This window comes from Corvus cornix, chromosome 6 (genome assembly GCF_000738735.6).
Source record: "Corvus cornix cornix isolate S_Up_H32 chromosome 6, ASM73873v5, whole genome shotgun sequence".
Lineage (NCBI taxonomy): Eukaryota > Metazoa > Chordata > Aves > Passeriformes > Corvidae > Corvus > Corvus cornix.
In genome coordinates, this window is record NC_046336.1 from 19,576,042 (window position 1) to 19,591,501 (window position 15,460).

Below are 15,460 nucleotides of genomic sequence, written 5' to 3' on the forward strand. Positions count from 1 at the left end.
TCTCCCCTTCCAGCACACTAGGCTCGTGTGGCGAAGGCAGAGTGAGCCCCCTGTTCCCCCACATCCCTTATAGGAGGGAGCCTCTGTATGATTGCCTTCAGCAGCCCCTGACTCAGACCAGGCTACCCCAGAGGCTCTGGGGCAGATCCTGGCTCTGTTGATAGCACCAGGTTGGCATCCCCACACCCCAGCAGTGACACCAAACCCTGTGTGCAGGGAGGGGACAGTTCTTGCAGGCACAGCAGCTGCCAGAGGAGCGCTGGACACAGCTCCCGCTGAGAGTAGAGGGCACCACAGGCCCACGTGCACAAACACACACACACAAACACACACACAAACACACACACAAACACACACACAAACACACACACACACACACACACACAAACATAAACACACACACAAACACACACACACACACGTACACACACACACGTACACACACACACACGTACACACACATGCACACGCACACACAAACACACACAAACGCGCACACACAAACACACACACAAACACACACAAACACACACACAAACGCACACACACAAACACACACACGCACACACAAACACACACATGCACACACAAACACACACACACACAAACACACGCACACACACACACAAACACACACAAACACAAACACACACGCACACAAACACACACACACACACACAAACGCACACACAAACGCACACACACAAACACACACACAAACACACACAAACACACAAACACACACAAACGCACACACACACACAAACGCACACACACACAAACACACACACAAACGCACACACACACAAACACACACACAAACACACACACACACAAACACACACACGCGTGCACACACACACACACACACAAACACACAAACGCACACACACGCACACACGCACACACACACGCACACACACACACGCACACGCACACACACGCACACGCACACACGCGCACACACACACACAAGGCAGCTGGGGATTCAGAGACATTCAAGGTGGGGAGTCACCGTCAGAGCTCAAGTTGGGATCTCCACTGTGGGCTGCCTCCTGTGGGGGTCAGGCCATAGCCAGGCCCTCCACATGGCTGTGGATGTGGGCTGTGCTGGACAGGCTGCTCTCGCCTTTGTAACTTTTGGGGGCCCGGCTGGCTTTCAGCAGGACCAGGAAGGTGTCTGTGGAGATGGCCCCAAACTCAAAGGTGAACGTGCCGTAGAACACCAGGACATCAATGATGAACATCCACTCACACAAGGCAGCCACGTGCTGCAGCACGAAGCTCTCCTGGATGAAGAACACACCACCTGAGGGTATCCCAGTCAAGGAAAGCACAGCTGAACCTCAACCACCCCATGGAGGACCATGTCCCACTGTTACCTCATGCTGGGGTGGGTGTGAGTACCCATCCTCTGCAGGAGACACACCACCACTCCTAACACTGAGAAACCCCCACATGCTTCCCCCAGCACCAGGAAGGCCCTGGCATGGGTGAAGCAGTGGCACACATGCCCAAACCAGCCTTGGTAAATTATGGTACTGATGCCAGGCTGGGATTATCTGAAGAGGCCTGGGCAGGAGGAACTCAGGCTGCAGGTCTCAGTGCAAGCCAGCTGTCCAGATGCCACAACTTCCCCACACTACTTGCCTCTTCCTCAAGCCAGGCTGATGGCTCCCCATCCTGCCACAGGATGCAGTCAAAGATGATAAAACTCAGCCTTGGTAATAGGGTTTGGACTGTTGCATCCCAGCCCTGCAGCACCTCCTGTCCTTCTGTGCTGCAGCTTGGCCCATCCCAGAGAGCGGGCCTGCTCCCACTTCTCCAGGTCCTACCACTGCCAGACTTTGTTTATCCTTCTCTCATCCCCACCAAAGATCTCCAGGGAAACCTATTTCAAGGGCTGCTGCAAGTGAGGGGAGGAGGCATGTACATCCCCCAGCCCTCCAGGTGAAGCCTCCAGCAGTACCATGCCTTCTGCAAGTGAGACCAAGATCTGGGAGAGCTGCAGAGGCAGGGACCTGACCTGTACAGTGTACAGCCCTCTGCTCACTCCCCCCATCCCATCAGGAAAGATCCCAGCCCTTTCCCCACTGTCCACACCACAGCTCGCTGTTTGCCCACTGCCAGTCCCCAGAGCTTACAGAGCAGGATGGCCACAGCAGATGGGCACCAGTCCTGTCCTCCTTGTCCTTACATGCCCTTCCCATCCCTCCCAGCTGGCATGGCCCTGCAGCACTCCTGCCCTTCCCAGCTCCCTGCCTGCTTCCCAGCCTGCCTGCCTGCTGTGGTGACAGAGCAGGACCCTCTGATACATGCCAGGCCCACCAGCACCCCCAGGCTCCTCTTGTGCTGCTCGCCTCAGCCAGACCCCAGCCAACCTCTGTGGGGCCCACGGACACTGCATGCTTTTTCCCCTTCCTGCCCAATAACCATCACCTTGTTTCCCAATTTAGCCCTAACCTCAGTCCCAAATAAGCTCCTCACTCCCCAGCCACACACTTGGGACCATTCTTTGAGCTCCAGCCCACCTGATGCCATGCCCTCCCTCCTTGGTAAATTGTCTGCAGACCCCAGTACCTGCTTACCAAGCCCTTCCTTGTCCCATGGGCAGGTTGGCTGATGGGTGCCCAGAGGTCCTGGCTTGCAGAGGTGCTGCCATACGCCTACCTGGCACCTGCACAGAGCGCTTTTGTACTCAGCTTTGGTCAGAGAGGTAACCCAGATGGACTCTGCATTGCCAAGGGCTCAAAATACCTTTGTCCCATTAAAAAAACTCAACAATTAACCAGACCTGGGCGGTGTGTGACTGGAGCTTGCAGCGGTGGCTGGGCTGCAGCAGCCAGGGCAGGGCTGGTTTGGGGCATCCCAAAATCACCCCAAGACATGGCCAACAGCATCCCTTCCCCTCCTCAGCCCCTACCCAGCCCTGATACTGCTGCTCCTCCAGCCTACACCTGCAGTGAGCTGCCCACCCTCAGTGCCCTGCCCAGCCCCTCTCCTGGCACCACGCCTCACTGCTGGACCAAAGGACAGAGAATATGGGGCACATATCCCACTGTGAGGACCACCTTTCACCAGCCCATTCCCAATCTTTTCCCCACACCCTTCAGGATACTGAAGACAAGGGTGAAGAAGGCCACAGTGGTGAGGATGCTACGTAAGTGGCCGGTCCAGTACTGCCCTCGGGTTTTGGCCATGCGGTAGGTGAGGATGGACTGCAGGAGCAGGAACAGCATGCTGGTGGGAAAGGCCACCCCTGCCCCGATGTAGTGCAGCACCTTGGCGTGATCCACCTGCGGGGAACAGACGGTCAGTGCCAGCACCCAGGGACACTGCCTGTCACAGCATGACTGCTCCAGGAGTTGGACTCCTGCCCAGGAAGGGGTGCAGACAGTGCCGGGAGCAGGTCCAGGCAGCTCACCCTGTGCCTGACTCCTGGCTGAAGAGCAGACTTGGATCCAACATCTACTGCTGCGATCTCAAAGAGCTCTGTTTCTTTTATCCATGGGCCAGCAGCCCTGCTGTACCCAGGGGCAGGGGCTGCCCTCTGCCCTAAGCAACGTCAGGGGCTGCCTGCAACCCCTCCTGAGGGTCACAGCTTGTGCTAGGGCACAAGGGGGATCTGGGCCCACAAAGCTTCTCCCAGGGCTGGCACAGGCAGCAACCTCAGCCAAGCAAGAGGGCCTAGCTGCCGCAGGCAGCTGCCGGGAGGCCGGTGCCTGGCAGTGCAGGAAGGGGCTGAGCACTGCCATGTGCTGCCAAGCCTGAGAGCCTGGGCCTGCTCCGGTCCCCGCGAGCACAGGCTCTGCCCTGACAGTTTCCTGGCGTCACCCCGTAGGCAGGATCAGCAGCAGCCCGAACAGCGTGTCCCTGCCCCTACATGGAGAGGACAGACCGTGCAGAGGGGCTCAGGTAAAGGTTAAACCAGACGCAGCAGCTTAATCTGGACCTGAACTATGAATACACAAAGAGGCCTCCCAGCACCCTGGGAAGCACAGCACTGACTCAGGAGAGGGGAAGGACTGCATGGACGGGACGCTGGATCAAAACAACCACCCTAAACCCTACCCTGCTGAGCACAGCGACTGCCCCGCTCCAGCCAAGGCCCTCTCCTGCCTCGCCACCCCAGGGACTCCTGAGGAGATGCTGTACCTGAAAGTTGCCAACCATGGTGAGGCCAGCAGCGCAGACCCAGCCAGTGGCCAGCCCCAGGGTGTTGAGGAGGGATGGCCCCAGGCGCTCCAGGAGGTGGGCGTAGCGCAGCAGTCCCACCAGGATGACTGTGGGAGGGAAACACAGCCCTGTCACATGCCACTGTCTGCGCCCCTGTCATCCCACTCCTGCCCTGTGCCAGGGTGGGTGCTGCAGGGCAGCCCCTCCCAGACCTGCTTCCCGGGCAGCAGGCACTTACCCATGAAGGAGCCCAGGCTGCAGATGAGGCTGAAGAAGCAGCTCTCGGGAGGCAGGGTGCCACACTTGCTGTGGGGACAAACAAGACCCACAAAGTCCTCAGACAGGAGGCACTGGGGTGTGTGCTTGTCTCCCGCCCCAGAACACCTTCCTGGGTTGCCCTGGAGGGGCCTCAGAGCAGCTCTGCCCATGCTCCTACCCTGAGGCTACTCACCTGACAAGGGGGATGTGATCCAGCGTGCAGCAGGAGCTGGGGCCATCCATGTCACACGACTGGTTGTAACTCCTGCCGGCAGCAAAGGGACAGGTTAGGAGGGCTGAGATGCTGCCCAGGATCCTCCTGTCTCCTGCCCACAGGCCCTGCAAGGGCAGCTGAGTTGCTCCACAGTGAGTGCAGCCCAAGCCCAGGGGTCTGCCCACTCCCTTCCAGGGAGTGACCCACTGCCCAGCAGGTAGCATCACGCCTGGGTTTCCACAGCCTATTCTCCCTGCCTGCTGGCTCTGTTGCTCACCCGGAGCCCCGGCCTGTGAGGGAGAGGCCATGGCAGGGCAGAGGCTGCACGGGCCAGGGTTCTGGCTCAGGGCTCCGGGGGTTCTGGCAGCCCCACAGCCAGACAGGAGCAGGAGCACCCACCTGCCAGCCCCCTCACTCATCCCCGGGATGGTAGCACCAGCGAAGCCGGGCACGCAGCCGCCGACAGCTCCAGGTTTGCAGTGGACAGGCTGGAATGGTGAGCTGTGTGGGAAATGGCCCCCACAGCCACAGGTACCCCCGGGGCAGTGCCACCACACCTGGCAGGGAGGGAGGGAGCTGGGAGGCACTGCCTGAGGAGCGACTCGACCAGAGCCAGCCCCCAGGCTGTCCTGGGGCCGGGCACACCAGCAGTGCCTCCGGGGCAGTCCCAGCACTGCTGGGCTGGGCTCTGCTGCCTGCCCCCACCGCAGCGCCCTGGGAGCGCCTCCTGCACCCACAGACCCCGTGAGTCCAGGCACCCCGAGCTCTTATCAGCCCCACACACCTTCCTGTACCACAGCTGCCGCCTGCAACCCTAGCTAAATTCCCAGCACGGGGGTTCATGCGCCCTCACCCTCACAGCTCTCCCAGGAGCTGGCACACACTGGAAGTGGGTTTTTGGGTGCCTCTTTGCTGCAGCATCACCCAGGCATCCAGCACCTCTGCCTGGCATGGCCTAGTGGGACCCTCTGTTCACACCACAGGCAGTGAGTGCAAAGTTCTCTGCCCCAAAGGGCCCCTTCAGACACCCCCAGTCCCACACAGGGTGGGGGCTGAGGGGGGACAGCACTGTGGGGGGAAGTTGTTGGGGGACAGCACTGACCTGTCCCTGGCCCCGGCTGACCATCCACCACCTCTGCCTATGCAGTAAGCACATGGTTAAAAAAGCCTTTTTGGAAAGGGCTGGGCTGGGCTCTGATGTTTTTTCAGTCTCCTTAGTTTACTGGTGGCTTTGTTTTCCAACCACTAAACCCAGTCGAGCCCCACGGCCTCCTCAAAGGCTGCTCTTGGGGCCGTGTTTGGTTTGGGAGGGTTTTTTTTATTATTATTTTGTTTAAAGCAAGCAGCCCGAGGCCGGGAAGCATTATTCGTCATTAAGGGCTGGCTGCGCAGCAGAGACAACCCAACACACACATTCTTCCCAGGGCAGAATCGGCCATCAGGCAGGAAATGGCAGCAGGTTTTTTTCTTTCACTTCTTCAAATACTCCAGCAAGAATTAAGCTAACATGGATCTTTCTGGGCAGATTTTTAAGGCGACGCTACAAGCCAAAAACCCTGCAGAAGAAGTTGCCAAGAGACCAAACAGCGTTTCTTTTCCCAGCCCTTGTCTCTTCCACGCCTCATCCCCCATCTGGGGGTGTTGCAGGCAGCTCTGCCCATGGGGTGTCCGGGTGCTGCAGGACCATCCCATCCCCCTGGCACTGCCAGATTTAGCCTCAAGCAAGCAAGTCACAACCTTTTCCATGGAGACACATAGCCCTCTGTAATTCCCTGACCACTTATTTTCATACTTTCTCCATGCTGTGTTTTTTCAATGGCCTCCTTCTCCCCGCCTGGTTTGCAGCAAGGCTGGACTGTTCACCAGAGCAGCCTGGGCAGGGGAGGGAGGGCAGCCCAGCCCTGATAGCAGCTAGTCCTCAAGCTGTTCTGCTCCCAAAAGCCACTCGTGGGCCAGGCAGGAGGCATGTGCCCTGTGGCATTTGTGCCCCATCACCACCACGACTGCTGGGGGAGAAGGTGGGTCTGTGCCCCTTTAATGCTCCCACCTCTCCCACCACCCCCAGCCTGATCCCCAACATCCCTTCAGCACAGTGATGGTGCAGGGAGTGCCTCAGCTACCCAGTGGTCTGGCACAGCATGGCATACTTCAAATGGGACAGGTCTGGAGGGACCTGGCATTATGAAGTCTTTAACCAAGCCAGGATGTGTCAAAAAGCCCCTGCCTCCCCCCAGGCCTTACCAGTTGTGGACAGGGCAGATGTGGTTGTTGGAGAGTGCCATAGCATATCTGAAGGAGAGACGACAAGAGGGTTACTGCAGCCACCCACCTCCCTGCATCCCCATTCCCTGCCAGCACCCAGAGCAGCCCCAGGGACCAGCTGCCAGAGCAGAGGATACAAGCCCTTACTGCCTGCCAGGGGCGAGCACTCATCCCGTGGCACCACCCAGCTTTACAAAGCAGGAAAAAGAAAAACAAGTGCATGAGCCCAGCACATGCTCCATGGAGCTCCCACTGCTGGGACCTGGTTCCCCTGCCTTGTACCCCCACCCCTGCCGAGAGCCGCCTCCTGCTCCAGTTCAGTGCAGCTGCCTCTGCGGGGCCTCTTCTCCATCAGGCTGCTGTGCTCCACGGGCTCCGGGGGACTGCTCTGTCACAGAGCCTCCCAGCCCGGCATGGGGCTCTCCACCAGCCCACAGCTGTGCCGGGTGCCACCCAATGGCGATGGCTCTGCCGTGCTTCCCCCAGCCCCCGGCTGGCCAGCAATGGAGCTAAAAGAAGCTTGGAAAAGTAGCCAGTGCATTGGGAGGGTATTTTGGGCAGATCAGCTCCATCAAACATTTCACCGTGGAGTCACTCTTGTGTCTCAGTCAGTGTAATAAGGGGTTCATGACATGCATCCTGCTCCACTCCAAGGGGTCTCAGCCCCATGGCCCCCACCCCAGCCATCGAGGAGCCCTCCTGCCCGGCAGCCACAGCAACGGCGGCACCGTGCTGCTCAACTCGCTGGTGGCTGTGACCAGCTCAGGTTAAAAAAAGGCCCCAACACCAGTATGAAAACCCCTCTCCTTCCCGAGCTAGCCATGTAACAGCTGGGTTGCCAAAAGGATGATCCCAGGACAAAGAGCAGGACAGCTGGGGGAAACCAAGGAACAGCATCCCCAGCCACCAAGGAGCAGACCCCTTACCGAGCCACCTCCCAGTACAGATCTCCAAAAGGGCCACTGCCAGGGTAGCTCAGGCTGTGAGGACCATAAGCAGCAACTCCCACCTGTGCTGCTTTGGGCTGGAGGGGCATCTGCCCCCCAGGGTCACTCATGGGAGATAGCCTATGCTTTGCAAGGTGTCCGAGGAAAAACCTTGGAGCATAAGTTCCTAGCACCAGGGACAACATTCAGCTTTGTTGTGCAGTAGGACAGGGAATCAAGGGGAAGCTCTTGGAGGAACCTGCATGCATATGGGATGCATTTGCTCCATCCCATACCCCAGGAAGTCCCACCACCTATACTGAAGCTCTCAGTGCCTTTGAGGAAAGTCCTTCATCCACTGCTCACCAGCATTAAGGCCCAAGAAAGGGACTGGTGGGGTGGACTAGAACTGTTCACCAAGTGACACAGCCTCTACTCCCAGCACAAGGCCCTTCCATCCATCCATCCACCACATGGGATGTGTGCCCATGTGCTGGCTACAGACCTGGCACTGCAGTACCTGGGCTGGTGGCGTGGCTTCCAATACCGTTCCCATGTCACCTGAGCGTCAGCCGCACTCACGCCTGGACAGGGGCGCGCAATTCCACGGGGCGTCAAGGATGTAAGGACAGGGAGGCACGTGCCAGCGCTGCTGCAGGGGACACGGGGACCACGCAGGGCAGCTGTGGGGGTTCAGGGAGGTGTGGGGGCCAGAGAATGTCCAGAAGTGCCCCAACATGACCGGGGACAGCGGCTCCCCACAACCTCCTGCCCGCTGCATCCCACCTCGCAGCATCCCACTGGAGCATCCTCCAACCCCCGGCCCTCAATATCCTGCAGCATCCCGCCCGGGTCCCGGCCCCGCTGCCCGTGGGTGGGGAACTGGCGGCGACCCCGCGGCACTCACACGATCCACATGCCGGTGATGGTGAAGGCAGGCAGCGTGACGGGCAGGATCCCCCAGGCCGGCATCCTGCGGCCGGGCATGCCCCGCCGGGCTATGGGCGAGCGGGGCCGCCGGGGGAACCTCCCCGCTGCCTCCTGCTGCCGGGCCGCCGCCGGGCCGCGCTCCCCATGGGCGACGGGGCCGGGGCCGGGCTGGCGGGCAGAGCGGGTCCGGCCGTGCGGAGCGGCGCGGCGCCGGGACAGCCCAGGCCGGCCCCGCCCCGGGGCAGCGCGGGTCCCGCTCGGCGGCAGGGCCGGGCCCGCCCCGTCCGGCGGCAGCGGGGAGCGGGACGGGCCGGCACAGCCCCGGCGCCACGTGGCGCCCGCGCTGCCGGCCCGGGGGAGCAGGACAGCGCTGGGAGGGCAGCCGGGGAGCAGGACGGCACGGAGCCGGGAACGCCGGGCTCCGCGGGCGGGCGGCCCCACAGCGCGCTCGGCTGAGCCGCGGCGAGGAACAGGATCTCGTAGAGCGAAGGGGAGTGCAGGCACAGCTCAGCAGCGAACCCCTCCCGGGAGCCGGGGACAGGAACAACTTTTGCTGACTCGGGCAGCGACAGCCGGCTGGAGGGCTGGGGGCCTCACCTGCCTCAGCTCCAGGTGATGCGGGCTCTGCCTGAACACCAGCCCTGGGCCCCCATCCGCGAAAGCGTGGGCTCCTGTAAGCGTGGCACTGTCAAAGAACGAGGCAGGAGGTACTGCGACAGGTAGGGGCCAGGCAGAGAAGACCTTGTTCAGTCCACTCTTCTTCCATGGGGCTCAGCGTTCCCTCCTGAGGACAAGGCTCTATTTGCACCCCAGCAGTGACTGACCTTGTGCTCTCACTAAATGGCTGCGGCCACACTGCCAGCCACTGCCTGCGGACACTCGCGACCCAGTTAGCCTGACCTCTCTGTTCCCAGACGGTTTCTACGATTAGGACCCTGCTGCCCAGAGAAACTTCCATTTTTCTTACACAGAAAAAATGAGGAAAGGAAGCATAACTTCCCCTGGCAGAGAAGCAGGGCTGTGGTAAGGCCACGGCCATCCCATTTCCCTATTGGGAACTCAGCAATAACCTGCCCTCCTGTCCCCCTGGCTGCTTGTGGGGATGTGTTTGCAAGTCCCAACACATACTCCGTAGCCAAAGGGTGCTCACACCCCTCGAGCATGGAGCGTCCGGTACTCACACAGCCTGCACTTTCCCACTGCCTTCTGCAGAGAGGAGCCGCCTGAGAACAGCACTGGCCCTGGCCTGCGTGGGACAGGAGCCCTGGCTGCCCACCACCTCACCCGGGCCATGGTGCTGGTTACACAACCGCACAAGCAGTACTGCACACTGGGACTTGTAGTCTTGGGGGATCTCATCGTCCTCTGCGTTGAATCGTGAGCAGCCTGCTCACGGGCTCGGGCTCTCTCTTTGCTGTTCAGCCCATCATTTTGGGGCAAGAGTTGCACTCCAGAACTTTACTCCCGAGCCGTTTGTGCTCTCAAAGCTGCCCCGTGCACTCCTGTCCGCCAGCGGGCAGCAGGCCTGGCCCTCCCTCTCCCGGCAGCCTCCTCATCACATGGACACTGGGAACAATGCCCGCTGTGCCGGGGCTGCCGCCCCCAGCAGCCTTGACAGGGCTCGGAGCACTCCAGGGCCACGGGCCACAAGCACAAGCCCCGCCGGGCTGCCTTCTGCGCAGCTGGGCCGAAAATGCCGGGCACAGTGCCTTCAGGACACATTAGGCTCTGTAACAGGCATAAATCTTTCCAGAGAAGTTCGACAGCTGGCATTTATAGGAGTGAGGGTAACTTCTAAAAAAGCCAGCTCACTGTTGATACTCCATGGAAATCTTTCTTACAGACCAGGTCTTTTGAGTATGCTCAGATCCAATTTTTAAATTGGAAACTAAAAGCAGCAGTGCTTCTGTTTCATAAGTTTCAGTGCCAAATGTATGTTTTACAGCCAGGGCTTATCATTCCATAGAACTTCTCACACCAGGAAGCTTCATACCAATGAGGAAAACACCATCTCCACAGTAAAGTGTTCTACTGGCACATGCTAAATCCTACTACATATTTCTACTCTGTTTTAGCAGTAGAAGTCCTTGATTTAAAGGTGAACAGAACAAAATACAGTGATGTCTGTTCAGCCTCCTCTAGGAAACAGTGAGTCAGACCCTGAGTAAAAATGTGAAAGAAGTCCAAGACTAGAGAAAGTATATGCTAGGACAAATCCAAAGAGTACCGTTGTAAACACCACTCCTCACCGGCAGTCATTAGTAGTATGACTGGCTTTTATGTAATTTAACTTACAAAGAGAGTTCAAGAGGCTTACTGATAAACATATCAGGTAACACATGCTACCTGTCAGTTGATTCTGATCTCCTTTCAGTTCAATACTTCCCCTGATATTTTTTTCTGTGTAACATTAAACCTCACTCTTGCAAAATCCAAACAACATTCAAAGAATTCTCCTTCTGGTTTTCCACTCCATTCCTATTTACAGTCTAGTGAAAACTGTTTAAAGTGCAATTCTGTCTTTCCAGTCAACATTCCTTCCATTCTAGTCCCACTTCCTGCAGTTTCCTCGTGTGGCTTTTGCTTTGCACCGTAATTGTCTGAGTTAAGAGATAATGCTCTCAAGTAGAAGCTAGGTTTGCAAACACAGGTTAAAACACAGCATGCGCCCAAAAGAGTTACCTGAAGGCAGCTGGCAAAATGGAGCTTTGCTATTAGCTGACACCACTCCAAAAAGTCAGAGGACCACCTAGGGATCAGAGGGCATCTAGGGATGAGTTCTGATATCAAGGCACTTGACAATTGAGCAATCGTTTACAAGAAGTTAACCATCTAAAGCTTTCACAAGCAGAGAAACAGAGCTGTAAATAGAAATGAAGGCTCAGAAAGTCAAGACAGAGAGAGGGGCAGGATACAGGAGGGTCATGAGCAGCACAAGGACTCAAATACATGAATGTAAACATCTAAGGGCTGAAAGAATACAATCTGCAGGCAGTGGAGGGTGAGGAAGAAACTGCGGCAGCAGTGAAAATATTCCAGGAATGGTAGAAATGGGGTTAGGGAACCAGGATTTATTATCAGGACTCTCCTAGTACACACATTACTCTTCCATGATGCAGTATTTAGACCTTTTCTTATGCAATTCAAACAAACTCCCAAGTTTTTAACCCCCTTACCAAGTCTGTAGGAGTCTCTTGGAATAGGGAACACACTGGTGCCTCATGCAGCTCTGAGAACACCGTGGCACTGCGTGGATCTTGCCATGAAACAAAGTAGAAAATACCAGGAGGGAAGTGTAATTGTTCAAATCCATGACAAGTACCCTGGAAGTACGTCTTACGCCCTCTCCAACTCTGAGTCCTGTCCATGGAAACAAGGATTTCTTCCTCATCAGGGAATCACCAATGTCAGCTGAGTTGTCACCGAGGTCTATGTTCTGGCACCATGACCAGATGTGCAGAGCACCTGCTCCTCAGCCCTATCTCTGCCCTCAGTCCTGGTGGTGCATGAGCATACACCAATGTAACACCAGAAATTTTACAGCCCATGTGAAATGATTCCTTTCTTCCAGAGCAATCTCACTATTACAGCTCTGCTTTGTCCATGATGGGAACCATTCCTGATTAGTCCCTTGATGGCCAACCTCCACTGCAGCCCTGCCATGAGATGACAAGTCCCTGTGCTCCCTCCACACAGAGCGCTCTGTTGAAAGATCTTGGTGTGTGGAGCCAGGGCACAGCACCTTGACAAGCAAACTCCACTTTTCCCAAAGCTCTGAGCCAAAGTTCCACGACAGAAAAGGAGTGCAACACTGGAACATTCATTTACAGGATGTATTTATTACACTGTAAAAAGTCCATTGGATTTGTAGCCATTTACTCTGTATGTACACTGGTTGTATTCCCACACCAACTGCAGGTTCCTCTCCATACAGGATACACTGGGTTGGAGTCCCACCCCATGCCCCTCCCTGTCACCAGGGGGATTTCCAAGATTGAAATTATTGAGAATTTAGCCAACTAGTGGAGGGAGGAAGATCAGCGATGCAGCGCTTGCCAGGCAGCCAGCTCTGCTCTGGACATGAGCAGGGGGAAGAGCGGGGTGTCCTTGCAGCAAGGTGGAAGCACAAGAATCACTGCCAGGGCCTCAGCTATAGGGGCCTTCTGGGGGTAGAAGGATGTGGGATCCCAACAACTAGAAGATGCAGAAGGGTACAATCTCTTCAGAGCTTCCAAGAAAAACCACTGCAGACCTGCTGGGCATCTGTTAGCAGGTGCCACAGATCCCCACATCTGTGGCTGAAGAGGATGTTCTCCTAAGGAAGGGGCTGGTCACCACGAAACCAATGTGTAGCGAGTGGCAAGCAACACATCACTGCTCCTCAAGTGCTGTGTGAGACATGGCCATGGTGCTCTGCTCTCAGCATTTCCTTCTCATCTGCTCAGCTAGGCAGAGCCTTCTGGATTTGCTCTCTCCAACCAGAAAGCCTGATTACATTTACAGGAGCAGGGATGAAAGCCACGCTTGCCCCTATCAGACTCGGCTGCTGCTTAATCTGTATCTGGCTTGGGGATTGCTGTCATCTGTGTTGCCGGAGGGAAAGCATGTGCCAGCAGGCAAGAAGCCCTATGTGGCAAACTGGGAGCTGCATTGTAGCAATCCACATTTCTAATAAAATTCTCTACCTGCTGAACCCAGGCGTGCCCAGAGCCCAAACAAAGCAGTGCAACCAGAAGGGTGAGCAGGAAAGCTAGGGAATGGCTGGGGAATTGTCCAGGGACTGGACTGAGTAATCTTGAGAGGCAATCCTGTACTGCAATCCCTCTCTGGTGTGACATCAACAAGTTTTCCCTCTTTACCAGATGAATTGGTGGCAGCTTGGTCCCAGGCTGCTGGGCATGGACCTTGCCTGGCCCCTGAGATTGCAAAGGCAAGAAAGAGACTGGCCAGTGGAACTGGGCACGCCTCCATGGAGACAGGGATTTTTGGGCAGATTTCTAGGTGATGCCCCAAGAAGGGAGCAGGATGGGATGTGCTCCAGAGGACTGCAGCAACAGCCCTTCTGCTCAGGTTAGCATCATCTTTTTAAACAAACATGCCCACTACCAGAGAACATTTGGCCAGCATCCTAGCATCCTCCATCCACAGAGCTTCCTCAGCAGACAGTTCTCCAACACCCTCCAACTAATTGACTTCAGAGGTTGTCATGGGGTCACTGGGCCGTGGAGTAGCTAAGAGGGGAACAGGAGAGGTGGCTTCAATTAGAGCTGGGTTGAGAATGATTGGAAGAGTCATAGGTGGCACCCCAACCTGCAGGGGAGAGGCAAGAGGCTGCAGGATGAGCGGCGGCTGTGCTGTCGTAGGAGGTATGTCTGTAACGGGGCTTGCCTTTGTTGAAGCTGATGCTGGGAAAGAAGGAGAGGCAGAGGTGCTGATGGTGGGTGAGGGAGGTGCAGTGGCTCTCTCGGACTCTGGAAGAATGAAGAGACAAAACAGATCCTTACACAGGTCCTGACAAAGTCACCTATTAGCTCAAAACTAAGCAGGGCTGACAATCAACTCAGGGGCCTTTTCAGACTTGCCCCTTCATACCAGGCCCTGAAGAGCAGGGGTCAATCAGAGGCATTCTGCCCACCCCAATAACCATCAGCAACAACGTAGCCATTTGGAAGCACAACATTTCACAACACTAGAGGCCCAGTCACCAGAGATCATGCTAAAGCAAGGAAAAGCAGATCTATGCCACCATGCTGGGAAGGTGATTCCAGTAAAAAGAAAACAGGACTCACCACTGACACCCAGTTCACAAGGCTTCTCCAAAGGAGCCACATGGGTGGATGGCCTCACATCCCCCACAGGAGAAGGGGGCAGGGCAGACACTACTGTTTTCTGATGCTGCTGCTCCATTGGTATGTTGGGGACAGGATCTGGGAAGACAAAACATGCAGTGAGACCACACACCAGTTTGCTCACTCCTTTTGCCCTCTCTCAATTTGCCCTTCGTGTGCCAAGTTCCCACAGCCTCCTACAACTTCCATTTCCATCAATATCAAGGCACTATGGCAGCTGGGTACTGGACAAGGTGCAAGCACTGGTCCAAAACCTGTGTTCTTAAGGTTTCCCAGCCTCTCATACCTGGAATGACTGTCTGTTTGAAGAGCTCATCCCGCAGCCGAGGTAAGAAACAGTCAATGCGCTCCCAGGTGATCTCCCAGAGATCTGAGTATCCTGTCCGTGAGTCAGCACTATGGAATATCCCAGCTGTATCCATTACGAGCAGCATATTCTTCAGAGACTCTGGAATGGCCTCCAGCTATAATCACAGACAGGACACAGAATGGACAGATAGCAATGAACAAAAGCTCAAAACAGCCAATGGGCTGCCTTGGAAACAGGCCAAGGCGAGAAACCATGGAATAAAATGGTTTGGAAAGGAAGAAAAGGTTAAAAAAAAACCCAAAACCCACACCAAATCAAAACACCTTTGAAGTTTAGAAGGTTAAAACACAATGAATGGTTGTCCAAAACACTGCATCCAGCACCTTACCAGTAAGTCACTGGAGCCAGCATGCATGTATTTGTCCATGAAGTCCAGGATTGTGAGCCAGAGGGCAGCAAAGGTGCTCAGTGAGAGCAGTGGGGAGAGATGCTGTAGGAACACCTAGGGAAAAACACAACTACTGTCAACAAGCAG

The 15,460-nt window shown here is 56.3% G+C and overlaps 2 protein-coding genes across 5 annotated transcripts in view; both read right to left on the reverse strand.

Annotated features, from left to right (window-relative positions):
* Nucleotides 1-904: 904 nt before the first annotated feature.
* On the reverse strand, nucleotides 905-8,926 carry TMEM150A (transmembrane protein 150A). Its single transcript, XM_039553649.1, has 7 exons — nucleotides 8,744-8,926; nucleotides 6,890-6,937; nucleotides 4,628-4,699; nucleotides 4,415-4,482; nucleotides 4,156-4,283; nucleotides 3,119-3,296; nucleotides 905-1,309 (listed from the first exon to the last, which is right to left on the reverse strand). Exons 1-7 carry the CDS (start codon nucleotides 8,821-8,823, stop codon nucleotides 1,065-1,067), a joined length of 819 nt encoding a protein of 272 aa, XP_039409583.1. The 5' UTR covers nucleotides 8,824-8,926; the 3' UTR covers nucleotides 905-1,064.
* Nucleotides 8,927-12,585: 3,659 nt separating this feature from the next.
* GBF1 (golgi brefeldin A resistant guanine nucleotide exchange factor 1) overlaps nucleotides 12,586-15,460 on the reverse strand; it is a 106,572-nt gene continuing 103,697 nt past the window's right edge. For all 4 annotated transcript variants that reach the window (XM_039553648.1, XM_039553647.1, XM_039553645.1 and 1 more), the window contains 4 exons: nucleotides 15,314-15,427; nucleotides 14,902-15,079; nucleotides 14,556-14,693; nucleotides 12,586-14,237 (listed from right to left, as the gene is read on the reverse strand). In XM_039553648.1, coding sequence (XP_039409582.1) covers nucleotides 13,951-14,237; nucleotides 14,556-14,693; nucleotides 14,902-15,079; nucleotides 15,314-15,427 — 717 coding nt within the window. In that variant the 3' untranslated portion in view covers nucleotides 12,586-13,950. The remainder of the gene's footprint in view (nucleotides 14,238-14,555; nucleotides 14,694-14,901; nucleotides 15,080-15,313; nucleotides 15,428-15,460) is intronic.